This window comes from Ailuropoda melanoleuca, chromosome 2, assembly GCF_002007445.2.
Source record: "Ailuropoda melanoleuca isolate Jingjing chromosome 2, ASM200744v2, whole genome shotgun sequence".
Taxonomy (NCBI): Eukaryota; Metazoa; Chordata; class Mammalia; order Carnivora; family Ursidae; genus Ailuropoda; species Ailuropoda melanoleuca.
The window spans coordinates 166,493,583-166,518,226 of NC_048219.1; the positions used below are offsets into that span (position 1 = coordinate 166,493,583).

The 24,644-nt window shown below is 42.7% G+C and overlaps 1 protein-coding gene across 1 annotated transcript in view; it reads left to right on the forward strand.

The window, feature by feature from the left end:
* The first annotated feature begins 335 nt into the window (after positions 1-335).
* KIAA2012 (KIAA2012 ortholog) overlaps positions 336-24,644 on the forward strand; it is a 97,342-nt gene continuing 73,033 nt past the window's right edge. The window contains exons 1-7 of the mRNA XM_034654972.1: positions 336-743; positions 1,919-2,203; positions 15,576-15,735; positions 17,805-17,960; positions 22,265-22,407; positions 23,502-23,685; positions 24,301-24,443. Coding sequence (XP_034510863.1) covers positions 660-743; positions 1,919-2,203; positions 15,576-15,735; positions 17,805-17,960; positions 22,265-22,407; positions 23,502-23,685; positions 24,301-24,443 — 1,155 coding nt within the window. The 5' untranslated portion in view covers positions 336-659. The remainder of the gene's footprint in view (positions 744-1,918; positions 2,204-15,575; positions 15,736-17,804; positions 17,961-22,264; positions 22,408-23,501; positions 23,686-24,300; positions 24,444-24,644) is intronic.

Genomic DNA, 24,644 nt, shown 5'->3' on the forward strand with positions numbered 1-24,644 from the left:
TGTTAATGGTTAGTTGACAGTGAAAGGCTAGCATATCAGGAGAAAGGGGAAGACACGCTCTAAAAGCAAGATGAGTACTGTAACAGAAAAAATACCCCAACATCACCCCTGCTCCTGCGATCAAGACTTGAAATCTGAGCCTGGGCCCTCAAACGTCCATTTGACCTTCCCTCCCCACCCCCAGTGTGTGAACACTGCCCTCAGCAGTGTCTGCCTTGCCTAGGCTGGTTTAAGAGACTTCACTTCCCTGTGCTGCCATAGCAACCAGGAAACAAGCTCCACTCACAATGAGAAGGATGGTGCAGTGGCCCAGATCTGTAGATGCACACGGCCCGGTAACAGAGCAACAGGACCAAGGGACAACAAGGGCGCAGGCGAAGAAGAGAGAGAGGTTGCCCAGAGAGTAGACAATCCAGAGCTTGAGGAGTCTGGGTTTGCGGTTTATTTTTTCTCCCGACAAAGACACACACTGTCTAACCTGTGTGGCTGGTTGTTATTAAGAAGCTGCTGTACGAAGGAAAAATGTATTTAATAAAAGGACCAGTGTTTGTGGTCTTCTTGGGCTCCCTGCTGAGCTCAGGAAATCTTGAGGTGTGACCAGTTTTCAGCCTTCAAAACCAAGATGAACTGCCCTTGAGAAGGGCGGTCAGAAGGGAAACATGTTCACGCTCTCTCTCCTGAGCAGGGGACATGGGAAGTTGGTCCAGAACAAACAGAAGCTAGAAGTCTACTTTGAACCAGAGGTGAGTCTTACAGCTGAATAAAGGCATATTTTGGGGGTGGGAGGAGAATGCTCTATATTTCCATTTGGGGCTGAGCCATATGTGTTTTGGTTTAGTTTGTTAGTGAGGTTGGGGGGGGATCACTGGTAGATGTTCCCTCCTCCTTGGTAAAACTCAAGAAAATAAGGAAGGTTGCTTGCACATCGATATTGCCACTGAGACCCTCTTCCTTCCCCTTGCACACTGACTTATAGCCTCATTTGCTTTAGACTGAAGGACATTCCAGACTGTTTAGAATTCAGATGGTTTGGTTCAAGACCAGAATTTCCACCTGGGTTCTAGGCAAGTTGATGGCTCTTTGGTTTTTAGAAGTTGTGCTCTGTGGTTGAAATGCTATGTATGTTCGTGCCATTTCAATGGCTTCCTTGAACTTTCTGGAATTCAACCCAGAGGACTCATACTTAACATAGGCAAAAAAATAAAAATAATTTTTTTTAAAAAATCTCATTTTAGAAGATTTTAAAGAGGTGGCAAAATTCCCTTGTACTGGAATTTTATTTCACTGAATCCTGCTGGGAATAAGAAACCCAGTGGGGTTCTTTGAAAATGTTTGGATCACACAGAGATTTCCATTGTCATGGTAGTTTGTCGTGATATTTGACCTTTGCTATATTAAAAGACCTATAAAGTTTCAAAGGACCTCTGTGGCCAATGGCATTTACTTACTTACAAGATACGCAATACTTTATAGGGTCCTAAATAGCCAAATTAGGTAATGTTACATAGCATCTGGAATGTATAAAAAGTCTCCCTGTGTACAGCAAAGTGATGGTTGGAATGAATGGTTTTCCCCTATTTAAACTGCCAGCTAGTCCAGTTCTAATTTCAAAGTTATCTGCTGCCCTTGATACTTGTGACTACTTACTTGCATACCAGGAAATTGTAACTGGCCTTTTGAAACCTCCAGGCATGAATGGCTCTGCTGAAAGTTGTATGGGGTAAAACAGAACCCTGCCTGAGGTTCTACTGATTCTGAGATGTGGAGAACGAAATCCGTTGCTCAGAAGCATGGTTGTGTCCTGTGACAACATGGAAGCAATTCACAGAAAGTCAGTCACTAAAAAAATGTCAAACACCTTGCACAGGGTTGTTGTTATCAAGGGGCCTTGGATCAAGGTGGTTTCTTTCCCTTGCAGGATTACTTGAACTGGAAGTCCCCAGAAGATTATGTCCTGGTCAGCAAACCACAGGAGAAAGGCAGTGCCAACCAGCACACCTGGAGCCTCTTTCTCCCTAAAACATTCAGTACTAGGAAAGGGGCCCTGATCCTCTACTCAGAAGGTTTAGCCATATCAGCATGGCCACCAGAAGAGAGGAGAAAAGGCCCCCACCACCCCAAAGGCCACAGGAAGAGGCTGGATCTTGAGCTGCACACGCTTCAGGACCTCAGAAAAGCCATCCTGGCGTACGGAAGGAGACAGGTAGGCAGAGCAGTCCTGAGTTTGGGGAAGGCGCTCGCCTGTGTGTCTGGAAATCCAGTTGTAGCTTTGGCTATAACTTCTCAGACCCTAGGGAATGAAACCCTAAGACCGTTTCCTCATCTCTCCAATAGGATTGTACTTTTGGCTCTATGTGCCTCACACAGTTGTCATGGGGCTTAAATGAGATAATGTATGTGAACGGGCTTTGAAAGCATCAGGGGCTATGATACCATCATCTTGTATTTTCCTTTCCGTTAGAGTAACACAAAGTCCTCTTCAGCTTCAGACGGATCCAGGCCAGCAGACATTTCATCAGAATCCTTGAAATCCTGTCTCATAGCCACAAGCATCATCATCACACCTCTGATGTTTTTGGCTTTGTGGAAAGGAGAGGGAGAACATTTTAAATATTTACCTTGAGCCCTTCAGCATCTGCAGAAGTTAATGAGTTTTTCCATTCTGAATTTAATATTAAGGGAAAACCCCTGTGCTCATTTTTCTGATTCATACTTTCTTATGTCTTATGAGATGTCCACATGGCCCCTGATTGATGTAACTGCATGCATCAGCCCTTTGGCTGAGGCCAAGAGAGAGTCTGGGAAGATGTGTCACTTTATTCAATGCTAGGTTATAGATGCTGGCTTACTCCCTAGTTTTGTTTTGTTTTGTTTTGTTTTAAAGATTTTATTTATTTATTTGAGAGAGACAGCATGTGAGAGAGCAGAGACCTGGTGGGGGTGGATAGAGGAGCAGAGGGAGAAGCAGACTCCCTGATTAGCAGGGAGCCTGATGTGGGGTTCAATCCTAGGACTCCAAGATCATGACCTGAGCTAAAGGCAGATGTTTAACTGACTAAGCCACTCAGGCACCCCAATTACCCCCTAGTTTAAAAGTCAACTGGCTTCTCATTCCCCACAGGCTAAAGTCATCAGCTTCCTATGCCAGGTCCTTCAAGCTGACTTTCTCTTCCAAAGCTAGCCACATCTGCCAGTTGTTCTTACCACTACCTTAACTGTGAACCCTTCAAGACCCCACCCACGTGAATAGCTCACTGTTCCCCAAATGTTCCATCCCTTTTCTGATTCTGTGCTTTTGCATCTGCCTCAACGCTCCTACTTACCCTTCAAAGCTCCTGCTTACCCTTCAAAATGCAACTCAGATGTCATTTCCTCAGTGAAGCTTTCTCCCATTTCTCTAGGCAAAGATATCCCATTGCTTTCTCCTCTGGGAACATTCCCAGAGCATCAGGCATTGCAATGCCTCCCTTTGTCTGTCTGTTACCATCTCCAGGAGGGCACAGACCACGTCTAAGTCATTTCTAGAAAAGAGTGAGTACCCATAAATGTTTGTGGAATGAATAAATCAATCACATAGGGCATTTTCAGTGTTTCTTACATCATCTCCCACTATCATTATTGGGCAACTTATCACCTACCCCACACTAGGCAGAGCTTCCAAAAGGAAAGATTCCTATGCTCCTTTTCTTTCTTTCAAAATACAGAGAAGCTTTTTTTCTTTCTTTTTAAGATTTTATTTATTTATTTGACAGAGAGAGAGAAAGAGAGAGAGAGCAGCCTAGGGAGAGGGAGAAGCAGACTCCCGGATGAGCAGGGAGCCCAATGCAGGGCTCAATCCCAGGACCCTGGGATCATGACCTGAGCAGAGGCAGACCCTTAACCAACTGGGCCACCCAGGGGCCCCAAAATACAGAGAAGTTTAATGATGTGACCAAATGCTCATTGTCCTTTGTCTTAGAATCATAAATTCTTGGGTGAAAGGAAACCAATTATTGTGGAAAGCTTACTATTATTTTATAGCTATTACTAATTTAATCTTCACAGGGACCCAGTGACATACGGTTTTTCTTGCCCTCTTTCATAAATGAAAAAACTGAGGCTCAGAGGAGTTAAGTGACCTGACCAATGTCTCAGAGCTAGAACGTGACAGAGCCAGAATTCAAGCCCGTTATTGCCTACCTCTCCAGGGCACGCATACTTTGTACTATGCCCTATTGTCTGTGCGCTTGGAAGGGCCCCCAGATGTCCCTGTGCCAGGCCTTGGCCTGTTTGCCCTCACATCCATTCCTCACCTTTACTTTATTTTGCTCTGCACAAAAGTGGGGGTGACCACAGGCTATATATAATTCCACAAACATCTGTGTCAACTGGCTTCTAATCACATTTGCCAGTGGAAGACATTGGAAGGAGACTGGAGAGAGAGGAGAGAAAAAAGCCCAGGTATTTATCCCCTTCCATTCTATCTGTAGGTGGTAAGAAACAGCTGCATCACCTCTGTGGTCCAGCTCCCGACAGACAGGGTCAGTGGCTCGTCGCCAGGTTCCTTCAGCTGACCCCACCTGCTCCTGCCTCTGTCCTTGAGCCAGGGATGGTGCTGGCTTTCTGATGTTACTGATCTCAGCATTGCCTCACAGTCTTTCTGGCTTCTGAGCTCTCTAATCAGCTGCACAACCAATTCCCTGAATTAAATTTTTGCTGTGTTTAAATACTTAAAGTGATTTCTGTTTTCCTGGTTAGACACTGCTATGTAGGCTAACTTACTGTCAAGAGTAAGAATACCTTCCACAGCTTTCAGACACTTGACTATTTCAGGCAGCAGGGATATTTTTACTTTATAAAGTAGAAGAGTCTATTTGGGGACAGCTTCATCTTGGGTTAGACTTGGGCTCAGTGAAAAGAGGGGAAGTTCCTGTTCTCCTATGGTACCCACCTACCAGATTTATAACACACACCCGTAACAAAACAGAACGCTGTTGTCTACCCCCGAGTGGGCAGAAGGGAAATTGTGTGAAGAAATCAGAAAGTAAAGAATAGTTACAAGGCAGAAATTTAAGATTAGAAGACATTATAGGTTGAAATAGGAGGAACAATTTGAATGGATTTGAGATTAAAGAAAATGAACAGCTCAGAAGAGGAGAGCTTTGTAAACTACAGACCACCATCTGATTATGAAAACTACAGACTGGCAAGAAGCTTTTTACATCATAATATCCGGTGCTGAGGAGGCTATGGGGAAATGAGCTGTCTCAGACATTAGGAGCACACATTCACATGACTTTTCTGGAGGGCATTTTGGCAAAAGCCTATAAAGAGCTAATATTCTGATTCAGCATTCTACTTTTAGGAATTTGCCTTAGGAAATAATCAGAGATGTGCCCAATGATTTATGCAGAAGAATGTTCACTACAGGTTACTTATTATTATACAAAACATTGAAAATAATAAATGTCCAACAATGAAACATTAAGAAAATTATGGTACAGTCAGAATGGATTTGGGGTCAGGCAATAAAGTCATGTATTAGTCACAAATAACATGAGAAAGTACCCACAGTATATTCTTAGGGCAGATTACAAAGTAATATTCATCTAATAAAAATACTGAAGTTCATTAACATTTTTTGAATATTTACTATGTTCCTGCTACTGCTTTAAGTACCCTCTGTGTATAACTCATGCATGCTTCCTATCAGTCCTGAGGGTGTACTATTATTATCTCATTTTAGAGGTGAGGAAATTGAAGCACAGAGAGTTTGAGTCATTCACTCAAGATTATACAGCCATGTAGATAATCACACCAGAATTTGAGACCAGGCAGTACAGAAAACATCACCTCTCTAATGTAATCCCAAATTTTAAAAATTAGTTACACAAGCAGAAAGATACATATCAACATTTAACCATGGGTGGTGGAATTAAAAGTCATATTTTTATTTATACATACTTTTTAATCAAACATTATTTTTTTAAATCACAGAATTTTAAAAATAAAATAAAAATTTGCAGGGAATCTCTCATGTTTATATGATTCCCTGTATGTATGTAATTAAATCAAATTTCCCCCTGTTAAAAAAATAAAATAAAAAAATTTTAAAGTAAAAATCTATTGAAAAAATAAAAATATATTTAAAGAGTAAAAATCTATCCCTTTGAAGGAAGTAGACAGTGACAGAGAGAGTGCGGTTGACTCTAAGGAGCCAGGTGGAATCAGGAAGAGAAATGAAATATAAAGAGTATTGTAAATAACCAATAACCAATAACCACATCATCTATTTCTCAGGGTCAGTATTTTGTTGTCCAAATACTCCATAGTTCAAAAGTTAAAAACACCACACTCAAAGTAAAAGAACCAAAATGGGGCAGGAGGGGAGGTGAGATAGTTAACAGAGTTGTGCTACTTACAGAAGGATCTCTACTGGCTTAACTGTGAATCGGGAAACCTGTAAAATTCTAACTCATTCAGATACTAGAGCCCATCACAAGGAGCCCATCACAGGAAGGTGCATAAATTTTCCAACCAACTCACATTATTTCCAGTTCTATATTTGGATATAATGGCATGCATGCGGCAGTATGTCTGAGTTTTATAGCTCAACATACACTTCGTCTTTAGCTTTCTCAGTGGCCCAACTCCTAATGAGCAAAGATAAGTGCTGAGTCAAGAGATTAGATGTCAGAATTCTCACACTTTTAGATACATGTTGCTTCTTTTTCTTTTTAAAAAAGAAGAAAATATGGTTAAAACATTTCCAAAGCAGTAACCATTTTTCCTGAGGGCTTTAATTCATTCAGCTTCCCATAATATTTAGAAATCAAATAGCTATAAAACCTAAACAACCACAATTTGGAGTAGTAACTAAATGATAGTCATAATGATTCTCTTGAAACATCGCAGGATCTTCAAGTACTTCTCAAATCATCAGAAATATGAAAGAATTTTCATATTGTTTTAGTATTTCTTATTCTTTTTAAAAAATATATCTTATTTTTATTTGGTTACAAAAAGTATGGAGTTTTTTGGTTTGTTTGGTTTTTTTTGTTTGTTTGTTTGTTTGTTTTTTTAATGGGGCTTGAATTTACAACCTGGAGATCAAGAGTTGCATGCTCTACCGATTGAGCAAGCCAGGTGCCCTAGTATTTTTAATTTTTTTTAAGCTATTTATTTAGTTATTTAGCAAGTCGGGGGAGGGGCAGAGGAAAAGAGAGAGGAGAAGAAGACTCCCTGCTAAGCACAGAGCCCAATGCAGGGCTCAATCCCAGCACCCTGAGATCATGACCTGAGCCTAAACCAAGAATCAGCCACTTAACCAACTAAGCCAACCAGGTGCCCCTCTTGTTCTTATATTTTTAGAATTTTGTAAATCCGGTGATATTTTTAAGTAATGCTTAATCAATGGAACACTGATTAAATAGTATATTAAAAATAATTTGTTTCAAAAATTCAATTCATAGAGGATCCATTTCTCTGTCCCATTGAAGGATAAGTAGGATTTAGATTACTATAGTTGTTTTCAACCAAGGTTGTATTGATCCTGCCATTTCCCTTAAAAATGTGGCTACATTTAAGTGTAATATTAACCTTGTTCCACTGAATATATCCCTATACATTCTACGCTGCTTAATACTCAAGACTCAAGGTTCTTAACTCTTTATTTGGTGTTTTCTGCCAAAGTCCAACCCATAAAGGCACCTTCAGGCTATTATTTTATCAAGTAATATTGTGAGAAATATGCTTTTTGAATAAAGTTTATGTTGTCCTGAACATAATTATTCATCATACAAAATAGAAAAATACAGAAAAGTAGGCAGAAAATAAATTTTTTTTTAAAGATTTTTATTTATTTATTCGACAGAGATAGAGACAGCCAGCGAGAAAGGGAACACAAGCAGGGGGAGTGGGAGAGGAAGAAGCAGGCTCCTAACGGAGAAGCCTGATGTGGGGCTCGATCCCAGAACGCCGGGATACGCCCTGAGCCGAAGGCAGACGCTTCACGACTGCACCACCCAGACGCCCCTCTTTTTAAAGATTTTATTTATTCTTTTTAAAAGTTTTATTTATTTATTTGAGAGAGAGAGAGTGTGAGCCGGGGGAGGGGCAGAGGGAGAGGGAGAGGGAGAGAGAGAATCTCCAGCGGACTCCCTGCTGAGAGCAGAGCCAGACGCAGATGTGGGGCTCAATCTCATGATCCTGAGATCATGACCTGAGCCAAAATCTAGAGTCAGACATTTAATCAACTGAGCCCCCCAGGCACCCCTTTAAGATTTTATTTTTAAGTAATATCTACACCCAACATAGGACTTGAACTTATAACCCTGATAGAAGAGTCATATGTTCCACCAACTGAGCCTGCCAGGGGCCCCCAAAACTTTTTTTTATCTAAAACTCTGTACCCGGGGGCGCCTGGGTGGCACAGCGGTTAACCGTCTGCCTTCAGCTCGGGGCGTGATCCCGGCGTTGTGGGATCGAGCCCCACATCGGGCTCCTCCACTGTGAGCCTGCTTCTTCCTCTCCCACTCCCCCTGCTTGTGTTCCCTCTCTCGCTGGCTGTCTCTATCTCTGTCGAATAAATAAAATCTTATAAAAAAAAATAATAAAAATAAAATAAAACTCTGTACCCGTTAAACAATAACTTCCTATTTCCCTCTCCCCACCAGCCACTGGCAACAATCATTCTACTTTTTGTCTCTATGAATTTGACTACTCTAAGTACTTCATCTGAGTGGAATTATATAGTAGTTATCATTTTAGTATTTTGTGACTGGCTTATTTCACTTAGCATAATGTCTTCAACATTCATTCATGTTGTAGCGTGTATAAGAATTTCTTTTTCTTTTAAGCTGAATAATAGTCCTCTATGTATAGACCAAGTTTTGTTAATCCATTCATCAGTCAATAGACATTTAGACTGTGTCGATGTTTTGACTATTGTGAATAAGGTTGCTATACACATGGGTGTACAGATATCTATCTGTTCGGGCCACCTGGCTGGCTCCGCTTGGTGTAGAGATTACTTAAAAATAAAATCTTTAAAAAAATCTATCTGTTCGCGTCCCTGCTTTCAGTTCTCTAGAGTATATCCCCAGAAGTGGAATTGCTGGGTCATAGGGTAATTTTATTTTTCATTTTTTGAGGAACTACCATATTGTTTTCCATAGCAGCAGCTGCATCATTTTGCATTTCCACCAGCAATGCACAAGGGTCCCAATTTCTCCACATCCTCACCAACACTTGTTATCTTCTGTTTTTTTGTGTTTTTTTTTTTAAGATTTTATTTATTTATTCAGCAGAGATAGAGACAGCCAGCGAGAGAGGGAACACAAGCAGGGAGTGGGAGAGGAAGAAGCAGGCTCATAGTGGAGGAGCCTGATGTGGGGGCTCGATCCCATAACGCTGGGATCACGCCCTGAGCCGAAGGCAGATGCTTAACCGCTGTGCCACCCAGGCGCCCCTGTGCGTGTTTTTTAATTATAGCCATCTTGATGGGTGTGAAGTGGTATTTCATCATGGTTTTGATTTGCATTTCCTTAATTATAAGTAAGCATTGAGCTTACTTTTCATGTCCTTATTGGCCATTTGTATACCTTTTGTGGAGAATTGTCTACTCAAGTCCTTTGTCCATTCTTAAAATCAGGTTGTTTTGTTTTATTAGTTTTTGAGTTGCAGGAGTTCTTTATATATTCTAGATATTAATCCTTTATCAGATACATGGTTTGCAAATAATTTCTCCCATTCCATGGTTTGCCTTTTCACTCTGTTGATAGTGTTCTTTGATGCACAAGTTTTAAATTTTAATGAAGTCCAACTTATCCATTTTTTATTTTGTTGCCTGCTTTTTTGGTATCAAATATCCATTAAATTATTTCCAAAGCCAATGTCATGAAGATTTTCTCCCATGTTTTCTTCTTAAGAGTTTTATAATTTTAGCTCTTATACTTAGGTCTCTGATCCAATTTGAATTAGTTTTTGTGTATGGTGTAAGGTAATGGTCCAGCTTCATTTTTTTGCATGTAGGATGTGTACGTTTATCATCCTCATTTGACAGTTTTTTAACTGAGGCACAGATGGGTCAAGTAATTTCCCCAAAGTCACACAGCTAGTAAATGATGGAGCCAGGATTCAAACCCAGGCAGACTGAGCTCTTACAAGAACTGAAGCTTAATTTTTGCTGTTATCAATTCTAGTTGTTGTACCTTTGCTTTTATGACATACGGCTGGTCAAATCTTTGATGCTAAATGGTTTAGTCAGGAATCAAGCCCTGTTATAACACTGTGACTATGGGAAAATTCAGATCACTTTCTAATTCTTTTTTTTTTTTTTTTTAAGATTCACTTATTTATTTGAGAGAGAGAGAGAGAGCATGAGTGGGAGGGGCGGAAGAAGCGGGAGAGAGAATCTCAAGGAGACTCTGCCCTGAGCATCTCCCAATGTGGGCCAATCCCACAACCCTGAGATCATGACCTGTGTGGAAACCACAAGTTGGATGCTGAACTGACTGCACCACCCAGGAGCCCCGATTCTCTCTTTAATGGCATGATATCCAGGAACATATAGTCACCAAAGATATATGGGAGAGAGAAAGTATCACTTGCACAGAATCACAGAAATTAAACCTGCAAAGAAAATGGCTGGCTGAGAGTTGTAGGGTTTACACAGAGCTGATTGAAGTCAGGCTAGGGGTGGAGAAGTCTTTCTAGGCACAGCTGCAAGTGATTGCACATCTCTCCATTTCCATTACACCCCACTTCTACCCCAGTGGCACTTCCCTGGTATCTCCAAGGCTGGCTCCAGTCAGACCTGCACAGGTGCAACAACAATGGGTGGTCAGCCTCCGTGTGAAATTTGGCCTTTGCCAGAGCACACTGACTCCAGCAAGCCTGACTGACAAACAGGAGGCACCAGCTGTATTCCTCCTCAGAGGAGGACTTCTGACTGAAGTAGGCCGTTCAAGACACAGGTGTTCAGCAGGGAAGTACAGACATTTTGGGGATTTTGATTCAACTGAGCTAACATCTTGAGTGGTTATTAACTCGTCAGTGCCTAGAATAGTGTCTGACCTATGTCAGATGCTCAACACATAGTTGTTGGATGAACATATTAGTTGCCAGGGTGTGACAGGAAGAGGCCATAACCTCTACCCAGTAGGGGTGTGCAAGGACCAGATTAGATTGGCTACGTCTTGGAGGAGGTAGAATTTGAGTTGAGTCTTGTGATATAAATAAGTGGGGAGAAACCTTCCTGTCACAGATAAGTGAAGGCCTAGAGGGGAGAGCTAGCTGGAGAAAGTCAGGGCAATTAGACAGGTAGGACTCTTGGCTGGAAATGTACCTGGAGAAGTGGGTGGGGTCAAATTGTGCAGGGTTTTGTCTGGAGTCCTGGGATTTCTGGACTTCCCTCTTTACCCCTGTCGACTCTTGCACACAAAGGCTGGCCACTGTCTGTGGTGAAATGGCAGCTGGCTGTCCAGGCTTTTCTTGCCTTCCTAGGGACTCTGGCACCCTGCCACCCCATATCTGCCGAACAGGAGCACAGCCTGCAGCGGCTCCTTCCATTCTTTGAAAACCCTCACTGGCTAGCATTGGGGCAGGGTGGATATGACAGCCAGTGCAGGGGTGGGGACAGTTACTGGGGGTCCATTCAGCTCCTCTGCATACGGAGGCCTGGCGGGCACTGGGAACATGGCTGGTCAGAAAGTCTCTTATTAAAGGAAGCACTCTGGTGGAGTGTGGACAACAGGCCACTCTGTGCACACTAATTACTCATTTCAGAAGAAACCGAAAGCTGGAGTTGACTGGCAAAGCCAAGGCAGGCCTGAGAAGCCTGAAACCATCACAGCCAGCCTCCTGCTGTTGCTTATTTCCCTGTTCCAGAATCTCCCTTCCCGGCTCCCTTCTGTCTCCTTTTAGGTTTTATAGTAACTTCTGGTGGTTAAAGGTCCAGGATAATGTTGGAGAAGGAATTGAGAGGAGGGTGGGTACAATAAAATGTTAATTTTTAACATGTTTTCCATGTATTAATATAATCTAATCATATTACTGGATTTTTAACTTTATTTTTAAAAAAGGGAAAAGAAAAAAAAACTAACTGTAACCTTATGCCCAACACCCTATTACCACTGTTACTAGAATTTTAATATATTTTCTTCCAGTCTTTCCACCATGATTATACATTTACAAAATATACTTTTATGAGATTGTAATTGTACTTTACATTCTCTCTTGTATCTCGCTTTTTTCTACTTAACATATTATTCTACACCTCGGAAATGAGTGAAGTCCTTCCTGGTCGTCTTTTTTTTTTTTTTTTTAAGATTTTAATTATTTATTTGAGAGACAGAGACAGACAGAGTGACAGAGAGCACAGGTGGGGAGGAGAGGAAGAAGCAGGCTCCCCACTGAGCAGGGAGCCCGATGCAGGGCTCAATCCCAGCACCCTGGGATGACCTGAGCCAAAGCCAGACGCTTAACCAACTGAACCACCCAGCTGTCCCCCTGCCTGGTCTTCTTGGTAACGCTAAGCGGGCCTTCAGCCTCTGTCTCAGCACCAGTTTATTCACCAGTTTATCCAGATGTGAAATTTATCAACCAACTTCACAGGAATGATTTGAGAAACTACTAAGAAAAGCCAGAAAACTAGAAAAAACTTAAGAGAAACTGTGGCAGGCAGAATCATGACTCCCGAAGGTGTCTATGTCCTAATCCTTGGAACATATGAATAAATTAGGTTAAATGGCAAAGGAAAATAAAGGTTGCAGATGGAATTAAGGTTGCTAATCAGACGGCCTTAAAAGAAAGAGATTATCAGGGCGCCTGGGTGACTCAGTTGGCTGAGGTTCCAGCTCTTGGTTTTAATTCAGGTCATCATCTCAGGGTTGTGGAATTGAGGCCCACCTCAGGCTCTGTGCTCAGTGGGAAGTCTGCTTCCCCTTCCCTCTCCCTCTACCCCTCCCCCTGCTCACAAGCGTAAGCTCTCTCTCTCTCTCTCTCAAATAAATAAATAAATAAATCTTAATTTCTTAAAAAGATTTTGTTTATTTATTTGTCAGAGAGAACATAAGCAGGGGAAGCTTCAGGCAGAGGGAGAAGCGGGCTCCCTGGTCAGTGGGGAGGTGCTTTCTCTCTCTCAAATAAATAATTTTTTTTTTAAAGCAGCAACAGGAAATTAATACACAGACCAAAATCAGCTTTCAAACTGTAGGCAAAAACGTGTCTAGATACCCCAAGTTCCAGGACAAAGGATTTCATAACTCTTCTCAGCAACTTCCTGCCCCATTTAGCAAGTTGCCCAGTAAAACTCCAGAACCAAGATGAGATTTCAAAAATACCCACGAATGGGAAACAATCAGGGGCTCTTGTCCAGATCAAACAATGCACTGTGCCATCTGCGTAGGGACTACAGCATCTCAGGGGAGGCTTGGTCTCGTTGCATTCAGAGAGAAGTCATTTGAAGCCAAGATTTACAGGGAGGAAATGAAGTTCCAATTCACCCAGAAAAGGCCTTGGATCTAATGGCTTCATATTCCATGGCTTACCACAGTGCCTGGCACATAGAAGATGCTCAGTAAAGATTACTGCATGACCAAATGAAAAAATGGAATGAGAGAGAACTTGAGTCACTTTGCTTCCACTACCCTCCCTATGATTCTTTCTTAGTGCCTGTAAAAAGCCTCCAGATTTATGTGGGACTGAATTATTTGGGATCTTTCTGCACTTGAAGTATCTGCCACACAAAATGTCCAGACATCAAAGACCAGTTGATGCCCTATTTGGATTCTAAACATTCATTTAATTTACAAATTCCTAAAGAGTACAGCCAATTGAATAATTAGCTGTGTTTTCTTTTCTGTTACTCAGGTTATTTGTTAGTTATCAATCTGTTTATCTGTCCCCTTTCCTCTAGTGCCTGGCATATGGATTGATGCATTGTATGAATGAATGAATGAATGAATGAATGAATGTATGTATGTATGTATGTATGTATGTCTATCCTGGGTACCTGTTTCTCTCTCCCCAGCAGAGGTATTCTTTTGTCCTATGGGCTTTGGCTTCCCAGCCCTCTTTTTAGCTGAAGAAGAGTCTCTGGTGGTTTTGAATCCTCATCTACAGCTGTAGGCTGTCCTTCTGTGGCATTTTGATCTCCTGAATACATCAGCATGGGAGCAAACCACAGATTTGCCCAGCAGAGCAAGAACCCTAAACCTAAGGCCTTCCTCTCCACATCAAGCAGGTTCTATATTTCCATCATATTTTTTCTTTTTTCTTTACTTTTTAAAATTTAACCATTCTTCTTCGGTAAATTCTGACAGGATATGGCAAAATAACTCAGGCCAGTGGCTTACTGACCTCACCTGACAATGGTGACTACCTGGTGGGTGGGGAGAAATTGACCAGGAAGTAGCATGAGGGAATTTTCTGGGCTATATTTTGTTTTGTGTGGTGGTTACAAAGGTGTATACAATTGTCAGATTTTATTAAACTAAACATTTTAGCTCTGTGCATGTTATTATATATAAATTATGCCTCAATTTTTTAAAAATCTGTGAGAGAATGGAGCCTCTGGGTGGCTCAGTTGGTTTAGCATCTGACTTTTGGCTTCAGCTCAGGTCGTGATTTCAGGGTCATGGCATGAAGTCCGGTGTCAGGCTCTACACTCAGCTCCAAGTCTACTTGCGATTCTCTTTTCCTTGCCCTCTGCCCTTCCCCCCACTCGTACACTCTCTCAAATAAATAAATAAGTCTTTAAAAATATTTTTTTTAAGAGAAGGACTCTGAAATCCCAATCTGTTCATCAGTCAAGAATGCCATGATTGATTGGTTATGTCCACCATGGACAAGGGGGAAGAAGATAGATGTCAGCACATGTCCTCATGTTTGCTATTCTTGTTCTCAACTGATCACCCTTAGAGAGTTCTGCATCACCTGAGTAATTATAGTATTAACTTGCCCACATTAAGGGATTATAATGAGGTGAAAGTTCTTTGTAGAATATACATCCTCACCTAAGTGTAAGATGTTCTTATTCACATTTCTTCCCCATGATGTCTTGCATAGTGGAGCTGACTTTAGTGGGTAGGTTCCCAGAAAATTCTCTGGGCTGAAATGAAATGCAGCAGAGCCAGGTATTTTCAAAATGCCAGGCTTCCCATTAACATGAACATAGTCTGTCTGTCCCATTATTCACATTGCAAACACTGACCGCGGCTGCTGACTTGTTGAGCTGACTTTCCCATTGCCCTGCAGCACCACTTTTTCAGGTACTCAAATGATTTCCACAGGCTGAACTAAGTAATGTGTTTTCTTTGAGGCTCTAATTCTTTTCTGATGCTTTGTCTCAAAGATGGGGTCTGGAATTTCTCATTTCTCCTTCTCCTTCCAACTGCAGATCTGTAGGGGCCTATCAGAGCTTTGCTCTGTGGGCTCTAGGTTTATGTCTGTTGGCTAAGGCATCTGCTTCGGGTGCCTGTAGGCACCTTCCAGGAGTCTCCCAGACTACTGATGAGAATTATGCTAACCAGCGTGTATCACTGGGAGGCTCAGGACTCAGCAGCCATGCTGTTTCCTGACTGGTGTCTCCACAGAGGGAACAGGACAGAGCCTGGCAACCATACCTCCACTTCCAAAGCCAACCAGAGAGCCAGGGCCAACGGCAGATGCAGCCTGGGTATTCAGCCAAGAGATACCTCCGAGGCCTCTTGCGGACATGGCCCCCTGACACCATGTACAGGCTCCAATGTGCAGGTCAGTGAGGCAATGGGAGGACATACATGCTGAGATGCCCTGCCTTGAATTCTGATGTGAGAGTGTGTTTTTCATCAAGTCCTGAAACACTAGAATTTTAGGTCCAATTTTGTGTTAAGGCAAAGGTGCTCAAGCTTAGGAGCTGAGAGCCTCTATCAGACCTTTTGCTCTTTGTCCTCCCCCACATTTGCAGAGGAACCTACAGCCTGAAGTCTTGCCTTCCCTCTAGTTCCTCTCAGGACCTTCACACTCCACATCCCAAGCAGAACTTTCTTCCCAACCTTCCCCACCAAGAGGCTTCAGATCCTCCAGATCAATCCCTCTCTTTTTGAAGATAAGGAAAAGGAGGCTGGGGGACGGGGGAAGTGGCAAAGTAATTTGTCCAAAGTCATTGAGCCAAAAGCAGAGCTGGAACCAGAAGGCAAATCCTCCCTATATCCCCAGCTCCACATTCACCCCAACACTCCCTAGTTGCCCTTGTGAGGTGATCTCAGATCCTCCAGGAAGTAGGAATGTTAGGCCTCCTCCTCTTAAAGATGGCAGCTCCCCAGCACCATCCACTGAGGAGATGGACACCCTTCTGCTAAACAGAGATCCCAAACGTACTCTGTAAAGGCTTAAAAATGAAAACAGGAAACTACTGGGGATTCAAGTTGCCAGATTTAGTGCACACACACAGAGACCCACACAGACATACACAAACACACAGACACACACACACACAAAGAGTTAAACATGCACTATTTGGTACATATTTTTGCTAAAAAAGTACTCATTGTTTATCTGAAATTCAATTTTAACTGGACATCCCATATTTTATTTGGCAAACCTGTTGGGGATGAGAGGAGTGAGAAGTAGGATTTGCCAGCACCCACTGGGTGTTTGCCATTTCTTCAGCACAGACAGGACCAAAGGAAGACTGACTTGCTTCTTGCTTTATAGGTTTACCTTGGGAATGGAGAGAAAACAGCTCTCTCCCCAGTAAGTGATGACTTGAAGGAAAATGAGATGTGGGTTTGTCCAGTTATTGGTTTTACCTTCACGGCAAGACCAGCATTACAGGCAGTTCCATTTATTTAACACTTGTGAGAAAGAACCTCTTAACCAAAGATATATTTATCATTAGATGGGGCAGAGGACACAGCAGACCACTGCCCCACAGCCTAGGCCCAACATCTTCAAGGACAAGAATCCCACTTAACATCAAAAAATGTCTCAGATCCCCTCTATGGAAATCACATGGCTACAATGAGTAGTTTAAGGAAAGATTCATGTGTATGTGCATTCTTGGGTCCCTTGCCATAATTCATCGCCAAAGCACCTCTTGAAGGTAAGACCGTCAGGCTGGAGGAACAATAGCAATACTGTGGTATGAGATCACTGGCCCAATGGCCTCTGCCAGTGAGCTCACATCTCAGAGCTCACTACCTTTGTGATGCTAGTATGTTCTTTGGTCCCATCTTTCCACCCCTATGATAACTCCTTCAGACAATTGAGGCCCACATTTTCTACAAATGCTTCTCTGACAACTCCAGCCAATATTGAGCTCCCCATTTTTTGACCTTATATCACATTGACATTTGGGGCCACGCAGTTGAGCACAGGAGAGCTTCATCTCTCCAACAGACCTCTAAAAAGGGCCCATGTCTGCCATGGTAAGCTCCCAATAAATACTTGTAGAATGACTGAATTGAGAATCACGAGGCCTACAGAAGCAAGTAGGATACATCCAGGAGAAACCTTTGGATTCTCCTCTTGAAGCAGGAGGAGCCTTTTACCCAACCCCAAAGAAGCAGCCATGCTTCTTCCACCAGGAAGACCCAGTTCTTGGAAATGGTGAAATGGAAAAAGCACACAGGTGACACAGGACCAGAAGTACCCAAGACACTGAACAGAGAACACTCTATGGGTTCTATCTCATTTTTAATCCCTCCCATCCTCTAATTGTCTTCTTTAACGGCCAATGTCCAAAGCCAAGACTAGTGTAAGTGGGGAACCTTGTAGTCGTCTCCAAGACTTCTAGAGTGGCAACCATTATTTCTACTAATAACTCCTGACCTACTCTTCAGGGTACATCAAGGATTCTGTGCTGCTCCAGGACAGTCAACTTAATGTACCAAAGAATCTCAGGCCACAACAGGATCTTTCAGGTGTACCCCCAAAATACCATCTCCTGCCTGTCTTCCCTCCATTTTGGATTCAACAAGGAAAATCTTTTGAACAAGGTACATGTTGATTTTATGACCAGATCTCAAATATTTGGATTTTTAACACTTTAAAATGGAGCTCCCTAAAATAAGGTCTAGGGATTCTGGGTTTCATTGCCTTTAGACTCTAGACCAGCACTATCCAACCATACTTTCTGCAATGATGGATTATTTTTTTTTTTTTTTTAAAGATTTTATTTATTTATTTGAAAGAGATAGAGACAGCCAGCGAGAGAGGGCACAAGCAGGGGGAGTGGGAGAGGAAGAAGCAGGCTCATAGTGGAGGAGCCTGACGTGGGGCTCGATCCCATAACGCCGGGATCACGCCCTGAGCCGAAGGCAGACGCTTAACCGCTGTGCCACCCAGGCGCCCCTGCAATGATGGATTATTTTATCATATGTGCTGTCCAATTAGTAGCCATTAGCCATATGCGGCTGTTGAGTGCTTGAAATGTAGGAAGTGCAACTATGAAAATGAGTTTTAGAGTTTTACTTACTTATAATTAATTTACGTGTAAACAACTACACGTGGCTATTGGCTATTCTATTAAACAGTACAGGTCTAGACTCTAGATTTTAGATGATTTCTTAGGCCTGTTCTACTCTAACATTCTTTAATTCTATGGTTTCGTGACAATATCATAAGAAAAAATACAGGCTTTGGAGCAATGCCTTTCCTCTCTCTTACTAGATGTAAGATCTTGAGCAAGTCACTTAACCTCTTTGAGCTTCTGTTTGCTCATCTCTGTAATGAACATAATAAGACTTGTCTCATTACTGTACAGAAGATTACTGAATTGTCTGTAAGCTGTCCCGTACTATGGGGGTTTTACTTATCAAAGTTATTCTTGGGAACTTGAAGCAATAAAAGAGCCCGAAATTGCTTTTGCTAAGGGAGATAGGAAAAGATGACTGAGTAGCACTAATGGACAAAGAGTAAGACATTGGCTAGTGCCAGGGTTTTTGAGAAAAGAGAAGGAAAGAACAAAAGCCAAACATAAAGTTAATTTTTCTGCAATGAAAAAGGCAATTTCCAGAAATAATGATAGTGCTTAACCAAGTCTTGTCCTTGGAAAAGGATCTGGTCAGGATAAGTAGAATATTTGATCTATCCAAAGAATGGAGAAGAATGTAGCAGATTCTCATTAAACATTCCTGCCATATACCTACCATAAGTCTTGACTCTGGAACCATGGAATTTTGGTCAAAACCTGATGCACATAGAGTTCATATACAGGAAATATGCTGGCCAAGCAACTGTATTTCATTTTGTAAGTTAATACCCTGGCTTATAGAGCCTCTATACACTTAGCTAATGTGGGTTAACATCCCTGAAACCAGTTGATTCTGGGATACTAAATAGATCAAGTTTCTGGGCCATCCATGTCCTGGGAATGGGTGAATTTCCCCAGGTAATGCTCCTGTGTTGGGCCTTCTGTCCTTCCCCAGGTGGCACCCCATTTTGACATTGCCTTATGCACTCTCTTTTCAAAAATCCTACTATCTCCAGTTAATATCCTTAGATTTTGACGCCCTAGGGTCTATAAATACTAGACAGAAGACTGCAGTACTGGGGCGCCTGGGTGGCACGGCGGTTAAGCGTCTGCCTTCGGCTCAGGGCGTGATCCCAGCGTTATGGGATCGAGCCCCACATCAGGCTCTTCCACTATGAGCCTGCTTCTTCCTCTCCCATTCCCCCTGCTTGTGTTCCCTCTCTCGCTGGCTGTCTCTATCTCTGTCGCATAAATAAAAAAATAAAAAATCTTAAAAAAAAAAAAAAAAGAAGACTGCAGTACTTTCATTTTGGGTGCAGATCAGGCTTGTGCACCAAAGGGATCAAGTGATTTCCTTAATTAATGCCATATGCCAAGGAGCTGTAACAATCAGGAAGAAAATAGAGAGGCCATATAGAATTGAAACTAAACCTGTGGCCATTAGCACCAGATCCCAAGCCATGTGACCTCTCTGGGCTTCAGTTTCCTCATTTATAAAATGGAGATGACCATGCCCACTTTTGCCTCACAGGGTTGGATGTTGGAATTAAATGGGATAAAATAGTATCTGGCACATAGTAAGTGCTCAGTAAATGTTAGATATAAACCTCCCTACCTTGTGTATTTAAGCATAATTACTAACTGCAATGCCCTCTTGTTCATGATCAGAAGGATCAAAAATCAATTTGCAAAGAAATAAAAACAGCTCAGTGGCTGTAACTTGAACCCTGACTGATGGTTTTATTGGTTTTAACTTCATCTGCTCTTGGCTTCCCTCTTTTTTCCCAGACACTTAATTCAGAAAACTAGGAAAAGTCCCAGCTGCAAATATAAGATTTTCCCAACAATGTGATGTTGGTCATGTCACTTATGCTCCCTGCATCCTTAGTTTGCTAATTTGTAAAATGGAAGTAATGGTATCTGCATGCCACCCTCTCTGGGTTGTTGTAAAAAGAAAATCACAGAAGAGGACAGAGGTAAAAAAGCTCTCTAAGACCTCTAAATTGCTACTCCAAGTCACATTATTTGGCTAATCTGAATCCATATTTTGAGACAGAGAGACCTAGTTTTATGGTCTCCTTTCAACAACTGAACCTTCCAGTACCTTGCTTGCACACCTGTTTCTATTAAGCATAAGCAAATGAGCCAGAGATGATGTTTACTGAGAAAAATCTTGGTTTCCCTTGCATAGATTGAGTCATATACTCAATATCACCTGGGATACAGCCAAAGGGAAGAATGTTTCTCTATATTCCCTACCCACAGTGCTCCCTGCCCCAACTCAGACAGTCTACCATGTAAGACTGTCCACCGAGTGAGTGGCCACTTGGCCAGAGTTTCATTTCCTCTACCCTCAGAAATGCATTTGGTTCCAGGTAAATCTGACCAGGAAAGATGGACCTGAAATCTGGCTTGGCCCCAAAAGATCATTCTAGAATATACAAAAAGGTCGTTAGTGCCACACCCTGTATGGTGTGGAGGTCCTCTTGGGGCAGGCCTAATGTGACCCTGAGCCTCCTCAGATTGAGGGGCCCCCAGGGCTTATCAGATTTCCCTGGGCCACTAAACCTGAGCAGACCCCTCTGAACCCGAGCCTGAGTCTGCCTCTGTTCTACCCACATTCTTGGCTTTGGCTCAGACCCCAAAAATGTCAGGAGCCAATGGGCAAAAGAAGGAGAGCTGGAGGGAAGGGTAGCCTCACAAGTGGGCATTTGGCTTTTGACCCAATGACACCAAGGAAGGGAATGACGCAGGGAATGACAAGGGCTGGGGAGGAGAGACAGAAGGTGAGGCTGGCTGGAAGCCTCCAGAAGTCTGGAGTTCCAACATATACAGGGCCCCTGAAAAGCTTCCAGAGCCCCTGGTTGAAAGACAGACCCATATTGTTCCATAGAGCAGCATGCCGAGAGTGGAGGTGTTGCTAAAGCAGCTCCAAATAAGGCAGGTTTGCCAGATCATTTCAGCAATAAATCTACCCTGAGTAAGTGATGAAAATAGCTGCAGGACCCTTTACCCCATCGATGAAAGATTTGTTAACTATGCTGGAGTCATCTGTTGACTCAGATCCTTCCTGGGGGTTGCACAGACAGGGTAAGTTCAGAGAGCTAAGCAGCCGTCCATCACAGTGCATTCATCAGAGCTTGTCCCACAAGTAAACAACCAGCAATCAGCCCAGGAAATCAAGTGCTTCAGACTGAGCATCTCAATGACAACAGATCAGAGCTTCAGGTCCGCCCACCATAATCACACCCTCCAGTCCCTCAGAGTTTGCAAAGGTCATCACATTCATTATTTTGTAGGAGCTCCAGACAACTCTGTGAGGAAGCTAGGGCAAGGAATCAGTAGCCCCATTTTACAGATGAGGAAACGGAGTTCAAGAAATGAAGACTCAGGGGCGCCTGGGTGGCACAGCGGTTAAGCGTCTGCCTTCGGCTCAGGGCGTGATCCCAGCGTTACGGGATCGAGCCCCACATCAGGCTCCTCTGCTATGAGCCTGCTTCTTCCTCTCCCACTCCCCCTGCTTGGTGTTCCCTCTCTCGCTGGCTGTCTCTATCTCTGTCAAATAAATAAATAAAATCTTTAAAAAAAAAAAAAGAAATGAAGACTCAGTCCTGAATGTCCTGATTCCTAGTGCAGTTCTGTTTAATAGAGCTGGCTGCCACTTCCACGAAGGCACTAGCAGAATACAGAAATAAGGAGGGAAGAGGAACAAGGGCCTTGGTCAACACTTTTGCTCAGAAGAGCAAGAAGGGAGGCAGCTTGGAAGCAGCTAATAGCACCATGCCCATCTCTGGGTTTACAAGGCTGACCCACTGTTCACCTTTGCAGGTCAGCAGGACCTGGCTGAAGGGGAAGCCGGGGCTAGTGGACGCGTGGACGAGGGCTCCGTAGCCAAGAACGACAGCAGTCAGGGGATTCACTTGCCACAACTCGGGAAGCAGCCATGGCAGGAACCTAAAACCCAGGCAGAGGTACCATTTATAAGGGTTCCCCTCTGTCATTGTTCTTCTTGACCTCAGAGGGGATATGCCCACCTTCACCATTTCTTGGGGCTCCTCCAGAGAAGGGAAGAGTACTTCGAGCCTATTGACCACTGTGTTCCAAAGTGTCACATGTGGAATACTCCAGCTGCTCAATGAAGAAAAGAATTTTGTGGCCAAATACATTTGAGAAATGCTGCATAGCATGTTCTCCTCCCAGAGGGCCACAGGGCATGTTGGAACATGGACCATTTGGGGAAGTTCGATAGGTGAAGTAGCTGGTTTAACTTTAACCCATGGTTTTCCAAACTTACTTAACCACAGAGTCCCCTGCACTCTTCACCCCATCTAGGCAGCTGTAGTCTTCTCTAGAGAAAAGAGGTCTTGGCCTTAGAATTGGAAAAGGCTTGATTTGGGTCCTGCATCTGACAAGTCGTGGTGAACCTGATAAAGAAACTTAACTGACTTTGAGCCTGAATTACCTCCTTTGTAAAATGGAGCCGTTCTCATACATACCCACTAGGCTATTATGAGGATTAAATGCATTAGAATATAAACATGCTTTCTAAACTCTAAGTCCTGTGTGTGTGTGTCTGTCTGTGTGTGTGTGTGTGTGTGTGTGTGTGTGTGTACAAGATGATAGCGGTTCAGAGCGACATAGACAATACATGCTCCTATCTTTAAGCTCATTTGACTGACAAGAAGGTCACATGCCCCTGTGAGCTGGAAAGGGGGAGAAGAGACGTGCTGCAGGGGAAAAGGGAGAGGGAGAGACATTTTACAATGCATAAAGACAAGAATATAGAGCTTCATTTCGATTTTTAAATTTTTTTGCAGGAAAGCTCTATAAGAAAAACAAAAAGAACTATTTGTCAGGCATGGTTAAAGGTCATTCTTGCTCTCATAATAACACAATGTTTTATTATAACAAATAGCATTAGAGATCATACAATTACAACTTTGTTTTTCTTCCTAAGCTGCGAAAGATTTCTTCCTGCAATAAGAGTCTAGCCACAAGATTTGACTGACCTGCTCTGTTTCTCTAGAAACGCTGTTTACAGGAATGAGTATCTGTCATTTCCCAGGAAACATCAATAGAGAACCACCATCGTATACACACTTCAAAGGAGAGCCGCAATGAAAACATACAGCAAACCTCCCGAAGGGCCTTTGGGCATGCTCACATCGATCATTCTTGGCTCCTGAGTGACAAATCCCACATTACATTCTATGGAGGGGTCTTCCCCAATAGAAAGGCTGATCTTAGCGGTAAGAAGCCAAATGTCTTGCTTGTTAATCTGGGTAACCCTCATCATCCAGAGTTCATTTGAGAACACGGAGGCACATCGAGTGTCACTTCCTTGGGCCTCTCATCTTAGAAAATAACAGCCAAAGTCCAGTGAAAGGTGGCAACAAGACTGACAGACTCCTTTTTGCCTAGTACTCAAGCACATACATACTGAATCAGACTGCCTGGGTGTAAATTTCTAGTTGTGATCTTGAGCAAGTTATTCAGTCTTACTGAGGCTCAGTTTCCTCACTTGTAGAATGGGGATAACAATAATGCTTTCGTAAGACTATTATGGGGATTAGGTGAATTACTGGATGTAAAATACTTTGTATAACTCTTTTTCTATATTTAGCATATGTGTTAACTGTTACTATTATCATTATCATTCTCTCCATCACCTGACTTGCCAGCAAGAACCCAACCCAAGTAATGAGATTAGGACACCCTGAGCCTGCCTTGGCTAAAGCCATGGCCATCTCTGTGCCTGTTCTTGCCTCTATTCCTGTTAACCCAAAAGTGATAAAAGTTGAAGGTCAACTGTCCATCCTCATACCTGCAACTAATAAGTTCTCATTCCCATCCTGTTTCTACAGACAGACAAGGGAATATAAAACTCCACACGGGCAGAAGCAGCCACTTGCTAGAGGAGCCTCCTGATGAAAGATGTCTTTTCCCTCCTATAGCACCTGCTACTGGCTCTGAGAAAAACACAGCTGGGCAAGTGAAGAAGAAAAAGGTTGTGTGTATGTGTGTGTGTCCACATCACGTGCTTGCCCTTAAAAGATTAATCTCAATCTGGGAACGAGACAGCTCAAAGGGGTGTCTCAAACAGAGAACTGGCCTTACTCACTATCGAGCTCACCATGTGGAGCTGAAATAAAACTGTTATAATTTACTAAATGTTGAAAATTGTAAAGTACAAGGAGTTACAACTGCC